The following is a 26595-nucleotide window of genomic DNA, read 5'->3' on the forward strand; positions in this document are numbered from 1 at the left end:
TCACAACAAAGCTAAATACGGTACAGTTACCTCCACCATGTATATCCCGATGCCTGGTGCTAAATTTCGGTGTTTATTTACCCTGTAAACTCTTTAACGTCGATATTACCGTCACACCTAAAAAGAGCAATAACAAACAAGACTTTTTTTTTTAAATTTCGGTTCACAGTAAAGACTGAAGACCGAGGCAGATTAGGCTGAAGGTGTTTTGAAACACCTGACAAAGGCCCAGCCTCCCTTCGGTAGTTCAAGCACATGTGGTAGCAGCAATAGTTTTACAAAATTTTACACAATGTTTACAAAGTCACTAAGTAGACGTCAAACATGTTTATGTCACACGTAATAAGAACAACAAATACAAAACTAACATTAACGAAAGTAAAATACATTTGTGCAATTTAAGTCATTATGTAGCATACAAAACAGTAGTTTAAAAAATCAGTCATTGGTGGTTGCAAAGCGTTCATTGTAGATATAGAAATCATAAGGTCACTGAAGAAAACAAGACCAAGGGTGCGATACTGGTTTACATCTCTCCTAATAACAAACTGTTTAAAGCAGTTGAAGGAAGGTTACCGTTTCAATGTTTCCTTACTAGAAGATTGATTTCTGGATGAGCATTTAAGGTACGAGGTATAATAGACGAAAGTTTTTGAAGGCCATATAATTTGTTCGTGTCGTATCAAACTCATAGTGTTTATAGAAATCGTAGGATGTGCTAACATATAAATACTTTTGCTCAAAACTTTGTTTGTAATTTCTGACTAGTTTATGTATATCAATTGATAATTTCTTTAGATATGTGTGTGGAATATTCAGCAGGCTGTATTTGAAACAAGAACTTCTCGTGCTTTCACGAAGTGCTAGATTTTCAATAGCACGCATAGCTCTTTTTAAGAGTATGGAAAGTTTCATTACTTCAGTTTCAGTACTTCAGTATGCAATAATAAAAATGAGAGTAAACAAGCGAGTAATAGAATAGGAACTTTACTCGAACGGGTAATGCATAACGAAATTTATTTATTATGCCTATAGAACGAGCTACTTTAGTGGATAAATAATTGGTTTCAAGCTTGAATGCTTGAAACCAAGCATTCAAGCCCACGTGGATGTTATCATTACTTAAGGCAAACGGCGCCGGTAATTACCTCCCATATGCGAAATTGTACGCGTTTCATAGCGTCACCGCGCGGAGAGAGACAGAACAATTTCGACCATTTCGGGGGATTGTGCAACGAAAGCTTGCATTCCGTCGTGGACTTGCAAGTAAAGTTTACCGCTAGCGCGTAGCAACACGCTTGCAAGACTTGTCGTGCTCTGATCCATTGTAATCAGCATTCCTGCCATTTATTCATTTTTTATTCGGGACGATTTGTTGCAAGGTATAAAGAATGTTTCTTTTACAGCGGAGCTGTTATAGTGCGTCTATACTGTATATCCTTCTCCTGTACTGTGTATAAGAGTGGTGCCTGATACCGGCAAATATATATATATATATATATATATATATATATATATATATATCGCTGAGGGCTAGTGATCCTATACTAGTCCAGGTGCAACCAAATTAGGAAGGCCCACTAAGCTTCAACAAAGTCACTTCCTCACCACAACAGGAATTGGCCTCCCTGGTGCAGTATTCGGCCACTACCACCCTCATGACTCCTACAATACTGTATATACAACAGCTCAAATATGCTATATGTCTGTTTACATGGTGCCCTGGAAGAAGCGCATAATTCAAGGTGTTTATAGTCAGAGAGAATGTGGGCAATTTTAGGGGCGATGCTGAGGAACCTCTTGACGCATGTGCGTTTATTAGGGGCTAAATAAAAATGACTAAACCCTCGTATTTGCGTGTTTGGAGGCGATGTATTAAATTCTTGTAAAGGTTTTTTTTTTGCTGCAAGGTGAGAACCGAAAGTTGTAGCAATTCTATGCGTGGGTATAGTTTGTCTTGCTCTTTCACGGGTGTAGCGTGAAGCAGGACAGTACAACCTGTGAGGATCGAGGTGCCTTCCCGCGTCTCGTCCCCCAGATCGCGCGTGGCGCTTAGCTCGACCGTCGTTCGTAGGGTAAGCCTTGTGCAAAGCCATCTCCAAAAACCACACGAATAACATAACACTAAGACGAGTTTTGCACAGCTGAACTGAAAAAAAAAAACAGTAGCCCCTCCCCTGTCGAGGAAATGGGGGTAAGCAAAGCTTGTTTGTTTCTTCGGTGTTCCTCCGAACTAGTTGCACTGTGGAGTACCAAGTTGTGCTCGAACCACAACCGGTCACACGCACTGCAGCTGGCTCCGAAGTTCCGGTTGAGAAACTCGCGTTGAAACCTGGCCGTCGCACCGGCGAAGTTGGCGCTAGCGTTGCCGAGGCGTGCACCACAGTTGTCCGGTTCTTGGAGGGCAAGATGACGCTGACCTTTGTCCTCAACACCGCGCTCCCGCAACTCGGAGTCGGCGGCTCTTCGCTGACGTTTGGCCCCAACATCGGGGTCCGCGGCTCTTCGATGATGTTTCGCCTGGGCTTCGGAAACCCTCATGCTAGAAGTCGGCACGTCGACGACGAGCATTTTCCCCACCGCGTTCGCGGCGCCTTTGCTCAAACGCAGCCTGCTCCTCGGCGGGACGCACCACGCGTACCTTCCCATCCGGGCGCCGAAACTGATCTGAGGCGAGGGAAGCCCGGCGGAGCGCGCGCCAACCTCCTTTCCTTCCCTTTCTCTCCCCGCGACACACCAACAACCCTGACTGGTCGCGCGCGTCACGTGATCCGGCGCCGGCGCAGCTTTCCATGCACCTGCTCTTTTTCTTTCTTTCTTTCTTTCTTTCTTTCTTTCTTTCTTTCTTTCTTTCTTTCTTGTCCCTGGCTCACACCCGCATATGCATAGCGGGTATACGCCACACGTGAGAGAGAGAGAGAGAATTAACTATTAAAGGTCATAAAGGGGCCTGGGCACCCCTTACGGGGGCCGGCCCGGTGGCTCCGCCCATGTGGGGACTGGGAGTCGGAGCTCGCCAGCCGCCTGTTGGGCCTTCTGGACGGCCTGGTGTTGAAGGGCCCTGTCGGGGCTCCTGAGGTGGTTGATCCAGTCGGCCTCGGTGGCAGGAGACCCGAAGCCACACGTGAGTTTTTTGCCTGACTCCAACGTCACCAAAACTTGTGAGCCAGTAAAAGCTTGATTGAAAAACAAATGACTAAGAAAACAGACAAGGCAGCCGCTGTAATAAAAACTTGTTGACACGTCATCAGTCACGCGATAAGCCATTCGCGTGGCATATTTGCGTGCTCGCAAACTACAGCTGGCTGCGCATGCGCCGAGAGATAGCGTGTGCTTATATACGCACCCGAATATCGTGTGTTTTCTTGTTGAATTGAGGCTGCCAGCGTGCGCCTCGATAGTAAAGTATGTTCTTACCCGTGCCTGGTGTCAAGCTACAACACAACTGAATTTATTTTCGCGCTTGCGGCTACATATAGAGTATGGCGCGCGCAAAAAGGAAGAAAGACAGATACATAGTGTCCGCGCCTCGTATGATCCATCTCGGGACTGCATGTCTATCGTAGCGCGAAAATAAATACCTAAAGTAGTACCTATATGCACACACGCCAGAGGCACGCATGCTGCCGACATATTAGATAAGGATAGCCATGGCTTCCGAAATTGCCCGCTCTGGCAGGATTTGCTCCCATTCGACTCGCTCCACAGCAAAAAAAAAAAAAAAAAGTTGCAGTGGCTTAGCTCGGCTATGCCAGGATATACGTAGCGTTAGCAAAGGTTCAGCTGATTATTCTTAGCTTTCCTGGTTGTCTAGATTGTCACAGTATATTCAGTCGATCGGCGAGCCTTGACGTCATCGACGGCGTTTTGTTGTTGCTGCAGGGGTGGTCGGGCACGTCGCTCAGCCTCCTGGCGACGCCGCTTTGCTAGACGTTCGTCCCTTTGCTCCAGTGTCTCCGCAGCACGTTTAGCCTTCTTCTGTTCATTCCTCTTACGCTCAACCGCTAATTGCCAGGCAACTACTTCGGGATCCGATGAGTCAAGCTTCTCCGTTCATCTGCGCTGTTGAGCAGCATTTGCGCTCTCCTTCTCCATGGCTATACCACACTGGCAAACGCCAGTCAGAAGCGCAGCGGCTCCAGCGCAGTGTCAGACGGCGACTGCACAGCGAGCGCGCGCCGGCGCCAGTGCGTCTACCACAGCTACGACGTCACTCCTCTGGAATGCGCAGACCGGCGGCGGTGAGTCGCGCGCGGCGGCGGCGGAGTGCGCGAGAGGTGCCGGCTCCGGTGGCTCCGGTGCGCAAGCCGTGTGACATCACTGATCCTTGCGCATGCGCAGCACGGCTCTTGATGTGCCGCGCGAAACGGACTTGGCTAGGCCAGTGTAGCTAACGCTACAAAAAGAAATGCTGCGCGCACATCCGGCTGCCCCGAGGTGGCGCTGTTAGCCTGAGGCTAAAGTCGGCTATATCGTATGCGGCCGCTACTAGCAGACAATGCAAGGGATTTTACCGAGACTTGCGACAGCCAGCGTACGCTGCTATAAACGTCTCAGCCAAATTTTGCAGTGGTGCGCTGCGCGAGGCCACGCCTCTCTCTCAAACGCTCTCTTTTGAGCAGAAGCCTGCTCCTCACTCTTTTCTGGACGCTTTATTGCGTAATATGGCAGATTCCCATACGCGGCTGCTTTTGGCCGATAGCTGACAGCAATCAAAGTTATCTGGATGAGTGCACTTCTTCCTACTGTTACTGCGTATATTTATTGACGAAGTTCAATACGCAAGCTAAAGTAAGCGAAAATCTGCGTTCGAATTTTCTGAATAATTAATTACGTACTTCTGGAAGAAGCCGACAATTGTCTGCTCACGAACGGCTCTTGCGGATGCTCACGCTGCGGCCCGCGTATGAATTAAGGAAGTAAACTTTGGCCACCCTGCTTGTCGGTGTTTGAACACTCAACTAGCCTCGAACCACGCGAAACTTGAGGTCAGACCACACGCAAGCTTGCCAGCGCGCGCTCACTCCTGGCCGCTTCTGGTTTGACGTCTTGGCAGACTTGGCTTCGCGATGAGCTTCAAAATGCGCAAGTCGGATGCGGCTACTATTCGTCGGTCAAGCTTATGCAGGACAAAGCCGGTCCGGACCACGTAGCACAGCCAGACAGGAGCACGTGAGCTCGAGCGCGCACTCTAGCCCTGTCGTACACAAAGCAAACGCTGCAGTTGCATGTAGCTGCGGTCTGCTACGTAGAGATAGGCAAAACGGCTCACTTCAATGAGCGGCTCGGAACGGCTCAGCTCACTGAAATCAACCGGTTCATTTGAATGGCTCACCGGTTCACTTAAATGTGTAACCTGTGTTATGCATATTCTATATTTATTTGGCTTTGAGAAAGCGATATATGCATCATTGAATAACCGTGTTATTGGTATTTTCGCTGTTTAGAAAATATTTTTACATATTTTAAAAGCATAAATTTTTACTTTTAATGAAACTGTCTTTTCTGATATTGGGGATAAAATGCTTATGATACTGTAACAGGAGAATGCCACTTTTTTCAGAAAGAAAAAATATGTAACTTCATCGTCATGGCAAGAGACTTTCTGTTTTTGTGGCACATCAACATTGGTGAAAATAAGAACACAAAATTATTGTACATAATCTTTCAACTTTATTCATTTATTCACATGCGCACGCTCACTATAATATGAGCGAGTTGTAACGCCTTGCAAAATGAATGTCGAAACCATTTCTTGAAGTACAGTACAAAAATCATATGAAAGATCCGCAATATTGCCGCACGTACCTGTCGTTTTTAAATTTTTTTCTCGTTTTTTTTCTTTTGAGCACGCGCGCGATACCGGTGATCATGCCATCATGCGCTAGGACAAAAAAAAATAAATAAAGAAATGAAGTTCTATTACAACACAACAGCTCATATTGGCCTCGTTTTATTGACGTGCTAATGATACACGCTCAGAAAATGCACAGAAGCGGATGCCATGGGCGACATTTTCATGAATACACTAATTAGCAGAAATGAAGACCAGGACGCAAACTGTACGTTCACCTGTTGTCTTTAAAGACACGGAAGACCATCTTCGAAGTGTTGTTGCACCAGCGCACGATGTGCGATCGGTGAGAGTCGTGAGACATCGTTCGAACAGAAGCAGGCAACGATCGGTATCATCCTTTGCCAATTAAGGCTTTTTTACTTCTCCCTTCGGTGGCATCGGGTGCCCCGCCATAGGATGCACAAAAAACCAAAGGGACTGCTGCGCACACCACACACTGCGAGCGAGTACGAGTAGCGCGAGTCTGCCCACGCCGGCCACCATTCGTCGGTCAGAAATCGAAAGCTCGAAACCCAGCAAAAGACCCGGCTCTGACGGATCGGTTCGGCACGGCTCACTGAACGAGAGAGAACGGGCTTCCTCTCTCCGAAAGAACCGCCGCTCACTTACTGAACCACGGCTCACTCGCTCTTTAAAAGAGCGGCTCAAAAGATCCGCCTCGCTCCTGAGCGACCCAGAACGGTTCGTCACGGCTCACTGAATGAGAGAGAACGGGCTTCCTCTCTCCAAAAGAACCGCCGCTCACTTGAACCACGACTCACTCGTTCTTCAAAAAGAGCGGCTCAAAAGACAGCCGAAGGCGAGGGAGTGGAGGCGACTCTTGCAAGGAAGGGCGGGAGGGCAGTTGCTTTCTCGCACTGCTAATAGATGACGCGGAAGTTGCACCCAGCAGAAGACCCGGCTCTGACGGAACGGTTTGGCACGGCTCACTGAACAAGAGAGAACCGGCTCCCTCTCTTCAAAAGAACCGCCGCTGACTTTTACTGAATCACGGCTCACTCGCTCTTTAAGAAGAGCCGCTCGCAAGATCCGGGTCGCTCCTGAACGACCCATCTCTACAGTGCTACGTAGCGTAGATACCGCGGCCGCCGTGGGGTGCCGCGACGAGTCCACTGGCTGAGCGCACTGCGGCTCGCTGAGGACAACCGACTTTGGGCGTCGTACGCGCTAAAATCGTAAATAGTGGCGTCCACGTACGTGAACATTAAATAAAAAATTACACCATCTTCCCGTAGGGGAACCCTGAGTAGTATGCGAAGCAGCCATGGGGTCGACCACGGCGCTGACACTGGCGTTGACGCTGGCGCTGTCCGTGGCACTCATCGCGGCGTTGCGTAGGTAAGATTTCCGACGCTGCTCGACGAGTAATGGCTGATCTCGTCGAAAACCTCCGAGCCGCCCCCAGGGGCACCGGCAACAGTCACCAACGCCACGCGCGTTCGGTGCGAACGCGGATAAAACGCCGACGGCGTCGACAACAGTTCTGCGCGTTGTGGCGCCCCCCAGCGGAGTATGCAGCGCCTACCGTCACGCCTCTAACCTAAGATGCTTCCATTCGTTGCGCAAACCGGAGAGGAGAGGAGGAATGCCGAGAGGAGAGGAGATGAGACAAGGAGAGGTGGGGGAGGAGGATGCGCATGCGCAGTGCGGGTGTGGGCGCACGGCGGATGGATGGAGGGAGGGAGTGACATAGCCCCGACCATAAGCTGCTTCGCATCTAAAATCAAATTTGAACTGCGCGGCACGGTGACGGTCAGTAGGCGGAGCGTTGTGGGTACACCGCCGTAGCCTTCGCAGTGCAAATAATTGAAGAAGGAGTGGAAGCACCGGGAATGGTATGTTTGATTTACCAATAGCTCCACTTCTGCTGAGCGTACTGAATAATTTTTGCGGCAAAGTATTTTTGGAATAGCCTAATTTAACTTCAAATGCATTTCTCGACTTCGATGAAAAAGTGGTTCAGTGCACCTCTAACCTGAAAAAAAAAAGGAAATTAAAGAGGAAGTCGTACCCATAGTCACACACACTACTCTAGTCCACCTACTCTAGTCTAAGAGAATATAAATATGAAAGGGAAGCGGAATGCAGCAATAATGAAACGTAGAGCATTATGTTAGGTGGATGGATGGAAAAACTTTATTGAGGTCTATTAGGTCGCGCTAGTTTCCTAGCCCGAAGCGGGCCGCTTCCACAGCCCTGGCCTAGTGGTAGAGCGCCCGCCTTGGCTGCGGGAGGTTGTGGGTTCGATTCCCACCGCCGCAGGACACCCACTGGTTCAAATGGGCACAAGCGCACCCTAGCCTGGCGTTCGGCTTCCTTCAGGAGTGATACGCTTGGGAAAGGAGCCTGCGCCCAAGATTCCCGTCGAAACCCTCGTGAGCACAGAAAAAGGTGATGTTTGGGCCGCTCCTATGGCGGCCATTTCCCATGTGGCGCCCAAGCACCTATTGAGGTGGGGACAAACACCCCTTTACAAGCGCTGAGGTCCCATAATGGCCGAGCACCAGACCGCGAGCGCGCTTGTACGTATTTTACCGGTAGGTACCTGGCGGCAGCACTTGCCTCCCACAGCCGCGGCAGATGTTCGTCAACAAGGCCGTCTGTGGTTGGACAAGAGGCGCCCAGAGACAACTCCTGAAATATCTATTTGGCCCTCTTTCGAGATTTTGAGATAGCCGAGCACTAGGCCAGGGGACATCTCTACCTATTAGAAAAACCGGTGGGTTCCCGGCGGCACCGGGATTTCAACTCGGTACCTCCCCGCATACGAGGCGGATGCTCTACCGCTAGGCCATCGCTGTGGTATAGAAGAGCTATGGCCTTCGCGGGCCCGTTGGGCTTCCCATAGCTGTTTCTCTAATGTGAGATTGCGTAGAGCTGCGTCCCACCGCTCTTCAGTGTTGTCTTTGTCACTGCGTAACGCGGAGCAACGCCAGAGCATTTGACTAAGATATAGGAAGTCGTTACATTTATCGCATGTTGTAGGAGTAGAGAACTCCGGATAGATCTTGTTGATTTATAGCGGGTTCGGGTAGGTTCTTGTTTGTAAGAGCCTAAACGTAATGTCTTGAGCTCTATTTTGTTTACTGTGCGGAGGGGGGAAGACCCTGCGTCCTAGGTAGTATTGCTTGGTTAGCTCGTTATAAGTCAGGAGGTGGTCCCTGCAATCAGGAACCTCAGCATCTTCTTGCCTTGAGGCTGCACGGTTGGCAAGTCCTCGTGCAGCATTGTGGGCAGATGGGGGGCTACAATAAGTATGTGGTGGCGTGAGGAATCTGGAAAGGGAGTAATGGTGCCAGCTATAACGGTCGCAAAAGTCATTCTGTGCTTAGAATCAGACAACTTGTCGGTGTTGGAGGCTAACCGAAGGTCGGTAGACCGGTTGGCTTTGGGGGCCTACGGTAAAAACACAAATGAGGCAGTGCAGGTATGCATGGGTTGGACCTGTTTTGAAGTCAGAGAAGCTGAGGAAATAAAAGCGGCACTCCTGCTGGTGTGTCTAAACCAATATGTCCACGCAAGAAAACGGATCATGAAGGCTCTGCAACTTGCGAAAGCTTTCGCAGAAGGAAGAAGGAAAGAGTGCAGAAGGAAAGGCACGGAGGTTAAGCAGTTTAGCACAACCGGTTTGCTACCCTACACTTGGGAGCGGGATGGGGAGAATGAAAGATGGGGAGGAGAGAGAGAGAGCACATAGCACAGCACACACATCGTCAGTTACAGTTCGTCATTCTTGCGTGGTATGTGACATCACTGTCACAGCCGTTTGTCCAAGCCCGTTTTTTTTCAAAAATCTAAGTAGTCCTTTCGCCGCCTTCAGCTGCGATGTCTTCTGTCGACATGTGAAAATCGTTTCAACTGACATTGGTCTATTGTCAAGGTGCGCTAAAACGGACGCCAGGGACTGTCTCTGAACATTATATTCAGGAGAGTCGCCTAAAATATGTTCTAGTGTCTCCTCGCAAAGACAGGTATTGCAAAGTGCGTTGTCGGTCATTAAAATGAGAAAAGAATAAGATTTCGTGAATACCACCTCTAGCCATAAGCGATAAAGCAGAGTGGTCTCTCTTTGGCGGAGTCCAGTTGGCATACAGAGATGCATCAAAGAGGGCAGGTGGAATTGACGATTGCTTTGGTTGGTCTGGATACTTGGTGTGCACCATAAAGAAAGCGTGATCTCCTTTGCAAGCACTCGAAGTCTGCTTGCTGCGTCTGACCGTGAAAGTGGCATGGCCTCTTCCTGCGTGTCTTCAAGAGCTGCCCGAGCGGCATTATCGGCGTCTTCGTTCCCTATGACGCCGCAGTGACTTGGCAGCCACTGAAACGTCACGTAGTGTTCTTTATCATGTGATGTATCGACTATGTATCTATTATAGAATACGAGCTATTCGTATGGTCCGTGACGTAGAGCTGATAGCACAGATTGTAGGGCTGCCTTTGAGTCACTGAAGATTGACCATCGTCGAGGTGGTTCCCGATTGACTAAACAAAGTGCAGCGCGAAGAGCAGCTAGTTCCGCAGATGTCGATGTCGTTGGGTGGTCAGTCCTGAAGCTAATGGTAATAGCTCTTGCTGGGACAACCACAGCACCGGACGAACACTGGCGGTTTGTGGAACCATCAGCATAAATATGTACACTGTTCGCATACCTCTCGTGTAGAAGAAGCAGATACAGTTATTTCAGCACAGGTGACGACAGCTCAGATTTTTTCTTGATTCCTGGTACACTGAGATGTACTGTGGGGCTAATAAGGCACCAAGGGGGTATCGATGGTTTAGATACAGTGGTGAAGCTTGAGGGAAGTTTGTCATTGTACTTGATAGTTTTAGAGAACCACGCTTGGCCCCTGTCTGAAGGTAGTGTTGCAAGGTGGTGATAAGGGGCACGTGCAAAATGTTTGATGTGTGTTCTCAGGACTTCCACCGTAATGTGAGTTTGCATCGGATGGTCCCGAGCAATCGCAATAGTTGCCTCTGTTGACGTGCATCTGGACAAACCAAGGCAAACTCTGAGTGCTTGAGCTTGTGCTGCCTGCAGAACATGAATATTTGTCTTGGAAGTGTTGCTCAGTACAGGTAGACTGTATGTTAGAAAACCGAGAAAGAGAGCTCAGTATAGTTTCAGTATCGTGTCTACTGACATCCACCACGTCTTTCCTGCCAAGTATTTAAACAACTGGGAAGTTGCTGTCACTGTCAGGCGCTGTTTCATGTAGGTCACGTGCGGGCTCCAACAGAGGACTCGGACAATGATTACGCCAAGAAACCTATGGGTTGTCCCATAGGTTTGTGGTCCCACAAGTGGGTTGTCCCACAAGTGGGTTGTCCCACAAGTATGGGTTGTCCCACAAGTTGTCCGCCCATTGAATGAGATGACATAAGGCCTCATTGGTCCTGTTTCTTCTTTGCAGGCGTGACGGTGAACGCGGTACATCCGGGCATTGTGAAGACCACCATCGCTGACAGGGAATCGTTGATGTCGCTCTTTCTTCGCTTCCTCTACAACACCGTCGGAAAAGTGAGTGCTGAATTGAATTCTACATTTACCAGGTGTGACTTTTCACATAAAGATGCGTTTTCTCTGGAAACGCTACATGCATGCAAGTCTTGAGAGAGAGAGAGAGAGAAAAGGCAGGAAGATTAACCAGAGGCGAGTTTCCGGTTTGTTACCCTGCACTGGGGTGGAGAATATAGTGTAATGCACTTACACTGCCATCCGATGCTATAAATCCTACCTAAAAGAATAACATATCGAGAGAGAGATATAGATAGAGAGAAAACGTTTATTTCTAATGAGGTGGCGTGACTTCCTCGTAGGGTGGAGCCCTTAGTTCAGGGCCCCATTGGATCGCGCCACTCCGCATGCCCGCTGAATCAGCCGTCGTTGCTCTTGCAGGGAAGGTGAAGGGGAAGGAATAAGGGAGTAACTGGAAGGGAGCGGGCATTCCCAGGTGCAGTGATATACTGTGGGCTTTGCTCCACAAGGGAAAGTATGAGGTATATTGTGTGGGGTGGAAAAGGTGAAGATAAAAGAGACACGGGAATGAATTAGTTTGAAGCTGTCGCCATGCGACGGCATCTTCTCGGTTAAGGGAATTATGTGGTGGGGGAAGTGCTACCTCTCTAATGTTGTACAGTTTCAGTGCAGTTTCAGTGATTCTGTCGGTGCGTCGTCTGGGTTGGACAGTTCTTCCAATGGCGCCCGGTTAGCGAGCTCTCGGGCTACCGCATTAGCGCGTTCATTACCATGGAGAGAGGTGTGCGTGTCCAGGTGTCCATACGATACGCACTCTGTGTAACGCTCTGGGGTGTAATTATGTAAGGATGCAGTGTGTGTAGGGTGTGACAATTCATTGTGCCAAAGTCCTGCAGGCGGTCTGTGAATCTGTGGCCACTGTGATAGGTCCATCCGGTGCTGGTATGGCTGAAGCGCGTACGAAGGCTAGAGCGATAGCAGCCTCTTTCGCCGTGCCACTCACTGTTCACAGTGTTGAGCGTGGCCGAAGCCCTCAGAGTGTCTGTACTATCTAGTACGACTAGACACAGGGCACGTCTCTGTGGGTACCTGGCCACGTCACCGGTGTGTCCGATGTGTCATCGCCGAAGAGTTGAGCCAGGGCGAGTCATAATATTAACAGGGTCTCTTATGTTATCCTTAAGATGACCTGAAGGCCAAAGCCCAAGTGCCGATGCATTAAAGACGGAAACATGACGTACACATCCCCCTTAATTCGCTTAGTGTACTTCGCTTAGTCATCCCTCGTAATTCACTTAACCTTCCTCTGAATTCGCTTAATCATCCACTTAATTTGCTTTGTCATCCATCTTAATTCGCTTAGTCATCCTCTTAATTCGCTTAGACATTCCCTTAAGTCGCTTAGTCTAGTTCGCTTAGTCATCTATTTTACTCGCTGAGTAATCCTCTTAATTTGCTTACGCATGCCTCTTAATTCGCTTAGTCACCCACTTAATTAGTGTTATCATCCATTTTGCTTGCTTACGAGAGTATGAATGCTTACGGGGGTATGAGCCATTGATGATGATAGTGTTTGTATTTCGTGTCGTTGACGCGTTTTTGCTCAAGGAAATTGAAGGTCGACTGAACGATGAAACGCATAAGGATTTCGCCTTAATAAGTCACTAAGGGATGACTAAGCAATAAACCTTGGATCAAAAAAAAAAATTAACAACTCTAGAAAACAAGAAAAATCTACTTTTTCGTTCTGCAAAGCAAAACAACTGTCCTGTGGCCTGGGGCAAATATTAGTAGGCAGACAAAGCTTAGCTCTCAGCTATACGCCACGATAAGCGCTCCTTTTAAGTGCGGAACACTTTAGGGGCCCGGGCTGTCGGCGTCTAGTATGTCATGTCGTCACGCTCAGAAAACGCAATTGCAAAACAGGGCCAGAACATACCAATACCAGCGCTAAATCGGGTAAAATTAAACTAACTAGATTCAAAATAATATAAAATACAGGAATACTCATGAATTAATGGAATTGACATAAATACGTTAAAATTGCTTCAAACACGCCCGTCTGATACCGGCGCTGCGCAAGACAGGGCGCCGCCACGCTTCTAACACGCCCAGCTGATACCGGCGCAGCACAAGAGAAGGCGCCACCACCCCACAAGTGGAAGGATTCCGCTCGCCGCGCCACCGCTCCAGCGTCCAATTAGCGCGCGACATCGGGCAGGAGAGGAGGAGCGCGCCTAGAAAAGCCGGTCCCGCACTTCGTGTTGCTCTTTCCCGCCATGGACGCCGAGCATCAAGCACGCGTGGAGCGACAGCGGGCGTTCGCCCGTGAAAGACAACGCCGACGCAGGGCTGATCAAGCGGTGCGCGCCCGAGAAGCTGAAGTTGCTCGCCAGGGAAGGAAAGCTAATCCCAACATCGTGAAGGCCCAAACACAAGCTGCTCGCCAGATGTCGGCAGATGTCGACAGCGTCAACACAAAATAAACACAGGATAAAACAAGATAAACACAAGGAAAATACAAGGGAAACACCGGCGAATCACTGCTCCCCACTTCGCCAGCTTTCACTTTGAGTGGAACTGCATTAACGCCGAGTTTTACCATTGCATTAGCGCCGGGTTTTTTCTATGAAACGTTGCCTCGAGTACTAAGCAGTAACCCTCAGAAATTCTGGCAATTTCTAAACCCCAAGCCACCGGATACTATCATTATCGCCGACCATAACGATATAGCGATCCCCGAACGAGTGCCGATGCATTTAACCATGCGTTTTCATCCGTATTCACCACTGGGCCTGATGCTCTGTTACCTATATCACGATTACCTGTGCAATCGGTTATGTCACCCATCGAATTCAATGAACAAAGCAAAACGGTAATAATTAATAAGCGAAAGCTTTCATCGTCATCAGGGGCGGACGGCATCAACTCTAAACTGTCACTAAGAACATCTAAGCACATCTGCGCAGCGTACTTCAAATTAGTCTTCACGCAGTCTTTATCCTGATGTAGCATCCCCGTCACCTGGAACAAACGGCAGGTCAGTTCCAATTTACAAATCAGGTAATAAAAGCTCATCTCTTAACTACCGACCGATTTATCTAACTAGCGTACTCTGCAAGATAATGGAGCACGTAATTTTTACCCAAATCGTGCACTTTCTTGACGCTAACAACTTCTTCATCCATCCCAGCATGGCTTCCGCAAGGGCCATTCATGCGAAACGCAACTTTCTATGTTCGTCCATAACTTACAGCACTCTGTTAACTTCGATGCTAACACCCAAATCGATGCTATTTTTCTGTATTATGCTAAAGTATTTGACAAGTTACCCCACCAACGCCTATTACTGAAACTCTTCCTGCTGAACCTGCACCCGGACATCTTAAATTGGATTATTGAATTTCTCACTAACCGATGACAGTCAGTGCATGCCAATAATTACACTTCCGCGCCTTTCCCTGTAACATAGGCGTCCCACAAGGAAGCGTTCTAGGTCCCCTACTTTTTCTTATTTATATTAACGACCTTCCTCTCCATGTTTCCTCTGAAATCCGTATGTTCGCTGACGATTGTGTTATCTACCGTATAATTACTAACGACTCTGACCACAATGATTTACAAGATGACCTCAACAAAGTGCAAGACTGGTGCAAAGACTGGTTAATGACCCTTAACCCAAATAAATGTAATTTGCTTCACTCGCCGCCATCAGCTCTTATACCCACCGTATAATATTGCTAATACACCTAGAAAAAGTGTTAAAGACATGTTAGTACATGCAAAACTCAGCCAACATCATTCCCCCGTAATAAAGGCATGTTCTCACCCCAGGTGCAAAACCTGCAGGCACCTTCAAAGTGACCTTAAAATAAAAAGCACCACAAATAGCTACACAAACGAAGTTAAAACTGGCTTTACTTGCTTGCACTAGCTGCGATGTAATTTATATGCTCGAGTGTTCCTTCTGTAAGAAACAATGTATCGGCGAAACGGGACAATCAATGAACGTCAGGTTAAAGGGATATCGCGCAGACACAGCTAAAGAGTTCCCCAAAAGCCTTCGCCGAGCTGGTCTACTCGAAGAGGCGGACATTACTTGCACGAGAAATTGAAATGCATAATCGAATAATTAACAGAAATTCACTAATTAAGTTTTTAACTACTTACCTGATGGCCCATATTGCAATTTACAAATTGTAGCCGTGGAGTTCGCAAGGTGGATCCACTTGGAACGAATTCTCGCGATGACACCAGTTTCGAGATATTAATTCCCGAACTTTGCGGACAAATGCATTGGCGTTCCAGTTAGGTTCTTAACAAAACGTCGCTTTTTGCATTGAAGCACAAAATTAACTGGAACGCCAATGCATTTCTCCGCAAAGTTCGGGAATTAATATCTCGAAACTGGTGTCATCCTGCGAATTAATTCTAAGTGGATCCACCTTGCGAATTCCACGGATACAATTTGTAAATTGCATTATGGGCCATCAGGTAATTAGTTAAAACTTCATTAGTGATTTTTTGTTAATTAGTCGATTATGCATTTCAATTTTTTGTTCAAGTAATGTCTGCCTCTTCGAGTAGACCAGCTCATTAACTAGAATTGGGCTATCTGCCATAGGCAACCTTAAATAAATTTTGAAAGTGTTCGCTGAAACACCCTGTATATACCGACGGCTCGTCCTCACCTACAGCTCAACTGCCGCATTCGTCGTTCCAGTCAAGCAAGTTGCAGTTAAATTCAAATTGTCACATATGACTACATCTACGTCGGCAGAACTTGCAGCCCTCCATGCAGCTGTGACCTACGTCACCGAAGAGCCGGCACAGAAATGGGTCATATTCTGTGACTATAAGGCAGCCCTGCACAGTATCAAGTCAGCCTTACATCACTCAACTTACGAGATGATATCCGACATCAGGGAAGTTCATCACCATGCTCTGGAAACAGGACACTTCATAGTGTTCCAGTGGATTCCTGCTCACTGTGGCATCATCGGCAACGACATTGCAGACAGGGCTGCCCGATCTGCCCACGAAGACACCCAGACGCGTACAATACCTTTGGCGAGGACGGACACTGCCAGGGAACTTCGTCTGCTTGCACGCAAAAAGTCACAAGCTTTATAGAGTTCAAGTGCATTCAATTGCCGATTGTACAAGTTGGACCCCTTGCTACGTTTACAACTGCCATCTATCCTTTCCTGCGGCGAAACAACCTTGCTGTGCCGCTTGTGGCTGGGAGTGGCGTTCACGAACGCTTACTCATTCCGTATGGGAATGGCCGAGAGCCCGATGTGCGACTCCTGTATGTGCGAGGAAACCATCGAGCACCTATTGTGTACCTGTCCTCGCTACGACGTACAGCGCCTCTCTCTCAGGACAGCTTTAAACCGGCTGGACTCGAGACCGTTCTCTGAGTCAAAGATACTCGGACCGTGGCTACACCCGTCACTGGCACAAAAAGCGTTGCGTGCATTAGTACAGTATTTGAAGTGCACCGGTTTAAGAGACCACCTATAGTGTTCCTGTACATCGTCCCACGTGTACTCAGTGCTCATTCTCTCCCTATTTTTCTCTTTCTATTTCCCCTTTCCCTTACCCCTAGTGCAGGGTAGCAAACCGGACGCTCTTCTGGTTGATCTCCCTGCCTTTCCTCTCCTTGCTCTCTCTCTCTCTTTCTCTTTTGCCGATCATCGACCGACTGGAACGGCCTGCCCCATCACATCGCTGAAATCACCTGTTCACCGACATGTTCTGATAAGCTCAACACTAACATTCTTCATTGAACACATATGTGGCCACTAATTTGAACAATCAAGATTTGTAAACCCCACCCCTTATGTAATACCTCCAGTGAGGGGTCTTTAAGGAAATAAAAGTGAAATGAAGTGCAGCTTTCATGGATTATGAAAATGCATTTGGTTCAGTAGAGATCCCATGACACCAGCAGTCATAGAGGCATTGCGTAATCAAGGAGTACAGGAGGCATACGTGAATATCTTGGCAAATATCTACCAAGATTCCACAGCTCCACAAGAAAAGTAGAAAGTTACCTATGAAGAAAGGAGTCAGGCAAGGAGACACAATATCTGCAATGCTATTTCCTGCATCCTTAGAAGAAGTATTCAAGCCAATAAACTGGGAAGGCTTAGGAGTGAGGATCAACTGCGATTATCTCAGCAACCTTCGGTTTGCCGATGGCATTGCCCTGTTCAGCAACACTGGTGACGAATTACAACAAATGATTAAGGACTTTAGCCGAGGAAGTGGAAGAGTGGGGCTGAAGATTAACACTCAGAAGACAAAGATAACGTTCAATAGCCTGGCAAGGGAACAAGAATTCACGATCGCCAGTCAGCCTCTAGAGTCTGTGCAAAGGAGTACGTTTATATTGGTCAATTGATCACAGAGGATCCCGTTCATGAGATGGAAATTTACAGAATAAAATTGGATTGGATTGCATACGGCAGGCATTGCTAAACCCTGACTGGGAGCTTACCACTGTCGTTGAAAAGGAAAGTGTACAATCATTCCATTCTACCGGTGCTAACATATGGGGCAGAAACTTGGAAGTCAACAAAGAAGCTCGAGAATAAGTTAAGGACCGTACAAAGAGCGATGGAACAAAAATTGTTAGGCCTAACGTTAAGAGACAGGAACAGAGCGGGGTGAATCAGAGAGCAAACGGGCATAACGGATATTCTAGTTCACATTAAGAGAAAGAAATGGAGCTGGGCAGGCCATGTAATGCGTAGGGTAGATAACCGGTGGACCATTAGAGTGACAGAATGGGTGCCAAGAGAAGGGAAGCGCAGTCGAGGACGGCAGAAAACTAGGTGGGGTGAGAAATTAGGAAATTTGCAGGTAGCAGTTGGAAGCAGCTAGCGCAAGACAGGGGTAATTGGAGATCAGAGGCCTTCATCCTGCAGTGGGCATAAAAATAGGCTCATGATGATGATGAAGTGAAGGGAAGTGTTGAGCTTACTTGCGGTATTATTGGATGTTTCCGAGGAATACGGCCCAAGGAACACCAGGCTTCAACGGATTAAACTGACCTCCGTCTTCAACTGGGATGAACAAACTTTGGCAACGGTGTGAGTGCTATGGGCACTTCCTCCTACTCGTAATGATATTGTTGTTTCCTGTTCTCAATATCGCTCGAGGTTGCACAAGTTTAGCGGTGTCGTAATCTTTACATTATACGGAACCCTTGAGGTGACTGCAGGTTGGCTGCAAGAATATAGTCAACGAGTCCTTCTGGTATATCGCTAGTCACATTCCTGCTTTATTTTCGCGTTACTGTTCACGGAAAGCATTGTTGAACAGCCGGCATCGGCGTCGCCGTGAGGTTCCATGTAAAGTACAAATGCAATAACACGGGTGCGGGGGAAAGCGTGCGAGGGTGAGCCGAGAAGGATGGTGTCTTGATGCATGCCGTCTACTCGCGCGCCCGATGTTCAAAGTCAAGGGGGGAGAGCACGTGGTACCGATAGTGAAAGAAGATCGAGATTACGGAGAGAACGAGGCGCTATTTTCTGCAGCTCTTTAGGGTGCACCTCTCAGCACTCATACGGTAACGAGATCAAACGCGCACCACGGTGTGCGGTGGAATAAGGAGCGGGCGAGCGTGCGTTTCTTCCTCGAGGATACAGAAATTTGCTCATCCGCCAGCGTTGTATCGCTAACCTTCAACGAAAGGGCTTCAGCCCCGGAACGTCGGCAAGAGTTAGCGCCGCTCGTTAAACAATGACGAAGGGAGTAGCGCCGCTTCCTGTCATAATAAGTTTCGTGCACAGTGGTTACACACATCTACCCCAACTCGCACGTAAACTTGCGCCCGCTCTATCGCCAACGTGTCAAGAATAAGTGAATGTGCACACACTTGAATATATGCGCACTATATACGCATAATAAATGACGGACTACATCGATAGCGCATGAATGGTCGAAGCTGAATGTTTCGTGATGGTCAACAAGAGTAAGCGAGTTACTAGCGATAATACCTCTTTGCTACAAGGCATTGCAATGTACAGAACACCTACGTTTCAAGCTTTGCGAGCAGCAAGAACAAATATATCGGAACTGAGCACCCCCGCGAGCGATTAGGCAGAAAATAATCAGATAGTGACTGCGTCGAGGAACTTTACTGAATCGGAAACGGTAACAAGCCGCTGCGTCAAAATATTTGCCGAATAAAGAACGAAGAGCAAAAGAGCTGATCCTGATTCAATTCATGAGCAGGAAGTTTGGATAGCTTGGAATACATATTTTGCCCCGATTTTAGAACAAGCACTATATACGCTGCTCGCGCCGTTTGGGCAAAGCCTAATCAGCTCCGAAAGCGTTTTATTGCGATAGAAATTATGTGGACACTCTAGGAGAATTTCTGTCGTCGTCGTCGTCGCCGTGAGGTTCCGTATAAAGTCCACGGGTGACCAAAATCGTCACCGCGCGAAGTAGGCTGTATGCGCGAGTGAAAGCATGCAACGGTGCGCCGGCAATCCTGGCTCGCGCACGCGAAGGCGGGAAGGAACCGCAGCCTTCCAGTCGTGCACAACGTTCAGGAGCGAGGGTAGGGAGGTGGCTCCCGCCGCACCGAAAGGCTCCGGAGGGAGGGTGGGCAGTTGAAGGGGACGCGCTGTACTGTGGCCTCGAGTTCCCGCCGGGCGGGAAGTTTCAGGGGGGGGGGGGGGGGAAGAGGGGGCTGGCGTTCGGCACCGCGAGCACCCGCCCGCCATCTGTGGCGGGGCACAGTCGGCCCTCCCCGAGTTTTCGCGGCTAAAATCGCGTTGATGCGAGCGCTGGCACGAAGCTCAATTCGCTCGCTGCTGCTGCTGCTGCGCTGACTCACTCCAGCGTTTTGACAGCCAGTTTTCGCGGTCATTGAGAGAGATGCCTTCATGTTTGCTTGCACGCGCGTGACACCATGCTTTTATTGCGATAGCAATTATATGGACACTTCAACCGGATTTCTGCCGTCGGCGTCGCCGTCAGGTTCCCTATAGATAAAATCTTCGCCGCGCGCCGTATGCCCGAGGGGAAGCGTGCGGGGACGCGCGCTATCACGGAGAGCGAACGCACTCAATCTCCCACGCGCAAGCAAGGAAGCGGAAGCCAGCGCCAGAGGGAGCGGGGCGGCGGGGGGGGGGGGGGGCGCACTTCTACTCTGCCAGCAACCGCGCTCGTCGCTCGCTCGCACCGTCGCTTATCTCCACACGGCTCTGACCTTTATGCGCCGTGCATTCGCCGCTCAGTTTCCGTTGAAGCGATAGACCGCACGTTAGATCACTGCACGGGCTCGGGCTTACCCGAAAGCCCGGGCCCGGCCCGGCCCGTGGGCCGTCCGGGCCGGGTAGAGCAGTTTTTTCACGGGCTCGGGCCGGGCTCGGGCACGGCGTGTGCTTTTTGACCCGGGCCCGGGCCGGGCTCAGGTTTTTTGACACGGGCCCGGGCCGGGCTCGGGCTTTCTGCGAGTTATTCTCGGGCTTCTCAACTCTGAAAAACATGTATTTTTCGGTCTCGGGCCGGGCTCGGGCTTAAGGTAAAGGGGTGGCGGGCCGGGCCGGGCGGGTAACGTAGATTATTTCCGGGCCCGGGCCGGGCCCGGGTCTCGCCATAAAAGTTTTGATCGGGCTCGGGTGGGCCGCCTAATGTAAAAACGGGCCCGGGCCGCAAAAATCGGCCCGTGCAGTGCTCTACCGCACGTACCTTCTCCCGCCGCTTGCTGCCAGCGTTTTGACAGTCGTTGTCTGCAGTCATTCAGTGTGATCTATCCATGTTTGTTTGTGCGCGCTCACACCACGCTTGTTCATTCAGTTAGTAATAGTCGGGCCACATTTTCCAACGCACGCTACACATGCAATGCTGCCCTGATCGGCAGTGCAGCGCTACAGGTGTGTCCCTTCGCACGCGCTGCCCACGGGAAGCGCTTCTCATGAACACCACCGTTTCACACGCGCCTTCTCGTGGTCATCGAGTCTCTCTTCATGTCGGTCTACTTACGGCGCAGCACACCTGCTTACTTAATCAGATCATGCTTACTACAATTCATATTGCTACCAAAGCCGCTCACCTTACTTCGTATGGCATTGCTGTGTTGCTATCGCATTCATTGCTTCGCCCTTAGGGCGAAACTGTGACATTTTTTAATTTAGTTATTATGCCTATGTTTACAAGTTTATACGGCCGATAAAACTACTATCCTTATTTTGTGTAGCTGTCCACTAATTTGGTATCGCAATCGATGCTTCGCCTTTCGGGCAAAACTACGACTTTTTTTGCTTGTGACCAAAGCTTCGTGTCGTCCACCCAGTCACCGCCTACGTTATCTCCCGAAATAGAGGTTTGCTAAGCTGCACCCGTGTCATACCCATCCATTATAAACACGTAGGCAAAGGAGGCAAGCAATGGACGCGTCACCACGTTGTCAAACATGGCAGCGCCCACGGGATCGCCGTTAAAAGGGTCAATAGCAAACCACCCTTCTGTAGTGTTGGAGGTCGCGTAATCTCAAGTTTTGGAGACGCGTTGAAATTAGAGGCAGCAGGAAGCGTTCCTTCGCCTACTGCTGCCGCTCTTCATCACACCAGTGTTGTGGCAGCGAGTGTTCGCGGTCATCGAGTTAGGTCTGTTCATGTGTGCCTGTGCGCATGACACCATGCTTGTTAGTTTAAATAGCAAGTGAACGTTGACTGCAGTTTACACGGACGGTAAAAGTATACGAATGTTAATTCGGTTACTTGCCTAATATTTTGCTGTCGCTATCAACGCTTTGTCATTCGAGCCGTAACTGCGAATTTGTTTTTATTTTTGAAACTCCAAGTTGATGACAGTTTCATCCTTCAAAATTGTCAAGCTCGCTTCATGCCTACTACAGAACTTTGGCATTTGACTTTTTATTAACCTTGGAAGCCGTCTGGTAACTCAACTAACCAGTGCTTGTCTTTAATGTCCTAACAGATGACATACACATAAAACTACGTCCCTAAACGCAAAATGAAAAGTTAATCAATGCACCAGGCCCAGTTTTATTGTGATAGCAATTATATGGACACTCCAAGCGCATTTCTGACGTTGGCGTCGCCGTGAGGTTTCGTGTAAAGTCTAACGGCGATAAGATCGTCGCCGTGCGCCGTACGCTGTGTGTGCGAGTCAAAGCGTACGAGGGTGAGCCGGCAATCGTGGTTTAATGTAGCGCACGCGAGGGAGGAGGGCAGGCAGGAAGCGCGCGGTCTTCTTTCGTGCGCGAGGCACGGGGGCGAGGGGACGGAAAGGGAGAGGAAGGGGGGTGCGTTCTGCTCCGTCGGCTGCTGCTCACAGCGCGGCAGCGCGGGCGCCGTGTCTTGAAAGCGATCTGCGATGTGGACGAAGTTAGCACCCGCGCGGGCCTCATCCTCAAAGCGATCTGCGATGGGGCCAAAGTGCATGCGCCGAGTGCCGGTAGCTTCGCAGGCGCTGTGCTTTCGACGTTTAGTTCGCGTTGAAGCGTGACGAGAGCAGCGCGAGGGTCAATTTGCCGGCTTCTGCTGGCGCGCTTTCTCACTGCGGCGTTCTTACAGCGAGTTTCCGGCTCATCGAGTGAGATGTGTTCATGCTTACTTGTGCGTGCGTGACACCGTGCTTGTATATTTAATTATTAAGCGAAAGTTTACAACTTTATACGACCCAATAAAATACTATCCTTGCTTCGTATAGATCTATACTAATTTGCTATCGCAATCGATGCTTCGCCTATCGGGTGGAACTGCGACTTTTTTTCTGCTCCATGATAGCAGCAAACCTCACTACGACGAATAGATGAACGCCCACAATACTTCGAATTATAAAAAATGTCTACAGTTTCGCCCTAAGGGCGAAGCAATGAATGCGATAGCAACACAGCAATGTCATACGAAGTAAGGTGAGCGGCTTTGGTAGCATTATGAATTGTAGTAAACATGAGCTGATTAAGTAAGCAGGTGTGCTGCGGCGTAAGTAGACCGACATGAAGAGAGACTCGATGACCACGAGAAGGCGCGTGTGAAACGGTGGTGTAGATGAGAAGCGCTTCCCGTGGGCAGCGCGTGCGAAGGGACACACCTGTAGCGCTGCACTGCCGATCCGGGCAGCATTGCATGTGTAGCGTGCGTTGGAAAATGTGGCCCGACTATTACTAACTGAATGAACAAGCGTGGTGTGAGCGCGCACAAACAAACATGAATAGATCACACTGAATGACTGCAGACAAAGACTGCCAAAACGCAGGCAGCAAGCGCAAACGCCGCAGCGGCGAAGGTACGTGCGGTCTATCGCTTCAACGGAAACTGAGCGGCGAATGCACGGCGCATAAAGGTCAAAGCCGTGGGGAGATAAGAGACGGTGCGGGCGGAGAGACGAGCGCGGTTGTTGGCAGAGAAGAAGTGCCCCCCCCCCCCCCCCCCCCCCGCTCTCTCCGACGCTGGCTTCCCGCTTCCTTGCTTGCGCGTGGGAGATTGAGTGCGTTCGCTCTCCGTGACAGCGCGCGTCCCCGCACGCTTCCGCTCGGGCATATGGCGCGCGGCGAAGATTTTATCTATAGGGAACCTCACGGCGACGGCGACGCCGACGGCAGAAATCCGGTTGAAGTGTTCATATAATTGCTATCGCAATAATAGAAACCGAAGAAATTAAATAACGAAGTGCTATAGCGGCGTACTCGTCGGCGCAATTCCCGACGTCGCCGCGGTGCGAGGATCTTACAAAAACGCACAGCAACTCACGAGCTATGAGAGAAACGTGGTGGGGGCCAAGGTTTAATTTCTACCCCGTGGGTTTTTTCAACGTGCGCCCCGACCACGGCACGTGAGCGGTGCACGGGAAACGCAATAGCCTCAGGAGCAAGTAATGGCGACCGGACAGAGAGTGAAGGACCACATGGCTTCGATACCTCTTGTCCTGCTTTACTGGCATTGCTGCCGATTGCTGTGAAAGGCTGTGGAAACGTCACGAGTCTTGCAAGTATAGCCGAGCTGCGATTGGTGCTCAAGATAGCTACGATAGGAGCAGAGTCTCGGTTCGCCCTGGAGCTGTCTCCTTCCATCTATTTTCTAGAAAAATATCATATCTAGCTAAAATAATAATAATAAAAAATTCAGTGCCATTCCACTCTGTGAAGGTGGATGACCAGCGAAACTGTGTATGTGGTGATTGACCGTTGCTCCAGTGAAACGTTCCAAGTTTCCTGGATCGGGGTCACCTGGATGGTTCGCATTTCTTTTCGCCTAGCGATTCTGGCGGGCAGCACGTTTACGTTTGGCGTCCGCGGTCCGCTAATCGTCGGTGGTCTCCTTCAGCAGCCGCCGCGCCCATTCCCTTTTCTGTCCACGGCGTCGTTCTTGGTAAGCATGCTGTTATTCGTACAACACGTGGCATACACATTTCACAATCAGAGGAGAACTGAGGAAAGGATCCTACGTAGAGCATGACGTCAGGAGACACTCAGATTGGTAGGTACTAGTTTGAATACGCGGGATAGCGGACACGTGTGGTGCGAACATGACCGACGCGGGTCAAAGTGTAGTATTTGTTCTTATCAGCTTAATATCTGATGCGGGTTGTATTTGGACTAGTGATGCAGAACTGTCGATAGTGTTATCGATACTATCGATAGTTGAGTCACTATCGATAGTGATAGTGATTTCGATAGTACTATCGATAGTATGAAATCAACCGCGCGAACTCATTACAGTATAAACTTGGTTCCCCCAGTGCGTGGTATACGAGGGAGGTCTGAAAAGTTCTCGGCCTGATGTAGAAAAAAGCGTTTTGGACCTTCAAAATTATTTTTATTTTTCAACATAGTCTCCTCTCAGCTCTACACACTTGGTCCATCGATGTTCCAGAGCCAGGATTCCGTCCTTAAAGTGACTTTGTGGAAGTTCTGAAAAGTACTCATCCACAGCAGCAATCGCTTCTTCATTTGATGAAAAACGTTGCCCACCAAGAAAGGTTTTGAGTTTTGGGAACAGGTGGTAGTCCGACGGGGCCAAGTCAGGAGAATTGGGTGGTTGCTCCAACACTTCGTACTTCAAATCGGGCAATTTAGCCATTGCAAGATGCCCTTTGTGCACCGGTGCATTGTCTTGATGAAAGATGATTTTCGTCTTCTGCAAACCTGGTCTTTTCTCACGAATTTTCTGATCCAATTGAGTTAAAAGGTCAGAATAATACTCCCCAGTTATGGTTTTACCGTTTTCAAGATAATCCACAAGCAGAATGCCTTCAGCGTCCCAAAAACAGAGGCCATCACCTTTCCTGCGGAGGGAACTGACTTGGCCTTCTTTGGTGCAGACGACCCGGCTTCAGTCCAATGCTTTGATTGTTGTTTCGATTCCGGTGTGTAATGGTGAATCCAAGTTTCATCCATTGTTATAAATCTGCGCAAAACGTCTGCTGAAGCTCCAAAGCATGCTGTGGCATCGTCATGCGGTTGCGGTGTTGCTCAGGAGTAAGGATGCGCGGCACCTATCTTGCACAGAGCTTGTTCGTTACTGCCTTTCCGATGTTAATGCCTTTGCGCGCTTTTCGCGCTTTGTCAGTGGTCAGAGTGACGGTCCGCTCACGTTATCAACGGGATCAGCCGGCCGTGAGTGGTGGAGGATAAGACTAGTATAGAATAAAGCATAACGCATCGCTACAAAATACTGGTCTTGTTTAGTGCGCTGGAGTGGTGTGCTGCGGAACAAATGATAGTGCGGTACTACTGTGTCAAGGGTCGTTTCTTGCTTTTATGTCTATGCAGCTTCGATTCAGTTCACAAGAACGCTTTTTTCTACATCAGGCCGAGAACTTTTCAGACCTCCATCGTATACCACGCACTGGGGGAACCATGTTTATACTGCAATGAGTTCGCGCGGTTGATTTCATACTATCGATAGTACTATCGAAATCACTATCACTATCGATAGTGACTCAACTATCGATAGTATCGATAACACTATCGGCAGTTCTGCTTCACTAGTCCAAATACAACCCGCATCAGATATTAAGCTGATAAGAACAAATACTACACATTGACCCGCGTCGGTCATGTTCGCACCACACGTGTCCGCTATCCCGCGTTACTATCAGTTAATGTGTAGTTCGTTATGCAAAATGTGACCTACACGTTCCACTGAGATGCCAACAGCCTCGGCAATTTCGCACAACTTCACTCTCCTGTCTTCCAAAACCATATTGTGCACACGGTCAATCAATTCAGGAGTTGTTGCACTTTTTGGGCGCCCTTCGCGCGGGTCAT

At 49.1% G+C, this 26595-nt stretch overlaps 1 protein-coding gene across 1 annotated transcript in view; it reads left to right on the forward strand.

Annotated features, from left to right (window-relative positions):
* Window positions 1-26595, forward strand: part of LOC119443169 (retinol dehydrogenase 12-like) — a 69315-nt gene that overhangs the window by 39776 nt on the left and 2944 nt on the right. Inside the window, exon 6 of the mRNA XM_037708333.2 lies at window positions 11269-11375. Within this exon, the coding sequence (XP_037564261.1) occupies window positions 11269-11375 (107 nt within the window). The remainder of the gene's footprint in view (window positions 1-11268; window positions 11376-26595) is intronic.

The sequence above is a fragment of the Dermacentor silvarum genome, chromosome 2 (genome assembly GCF_013339745.2).
Source record: "Dermacentor silvarum isolate Dsil-2018 chromosome 2, BIME_Dsil_1.4, whole genome shotgun sequence".
NCBI classification, from domain to species: domain Eukaryota; kingdom Metazoa; phylum Arthropoda; class Arachnida; order Ixodida; family Ixodidae; genus Dermacentor; species Dermacentor silvarum.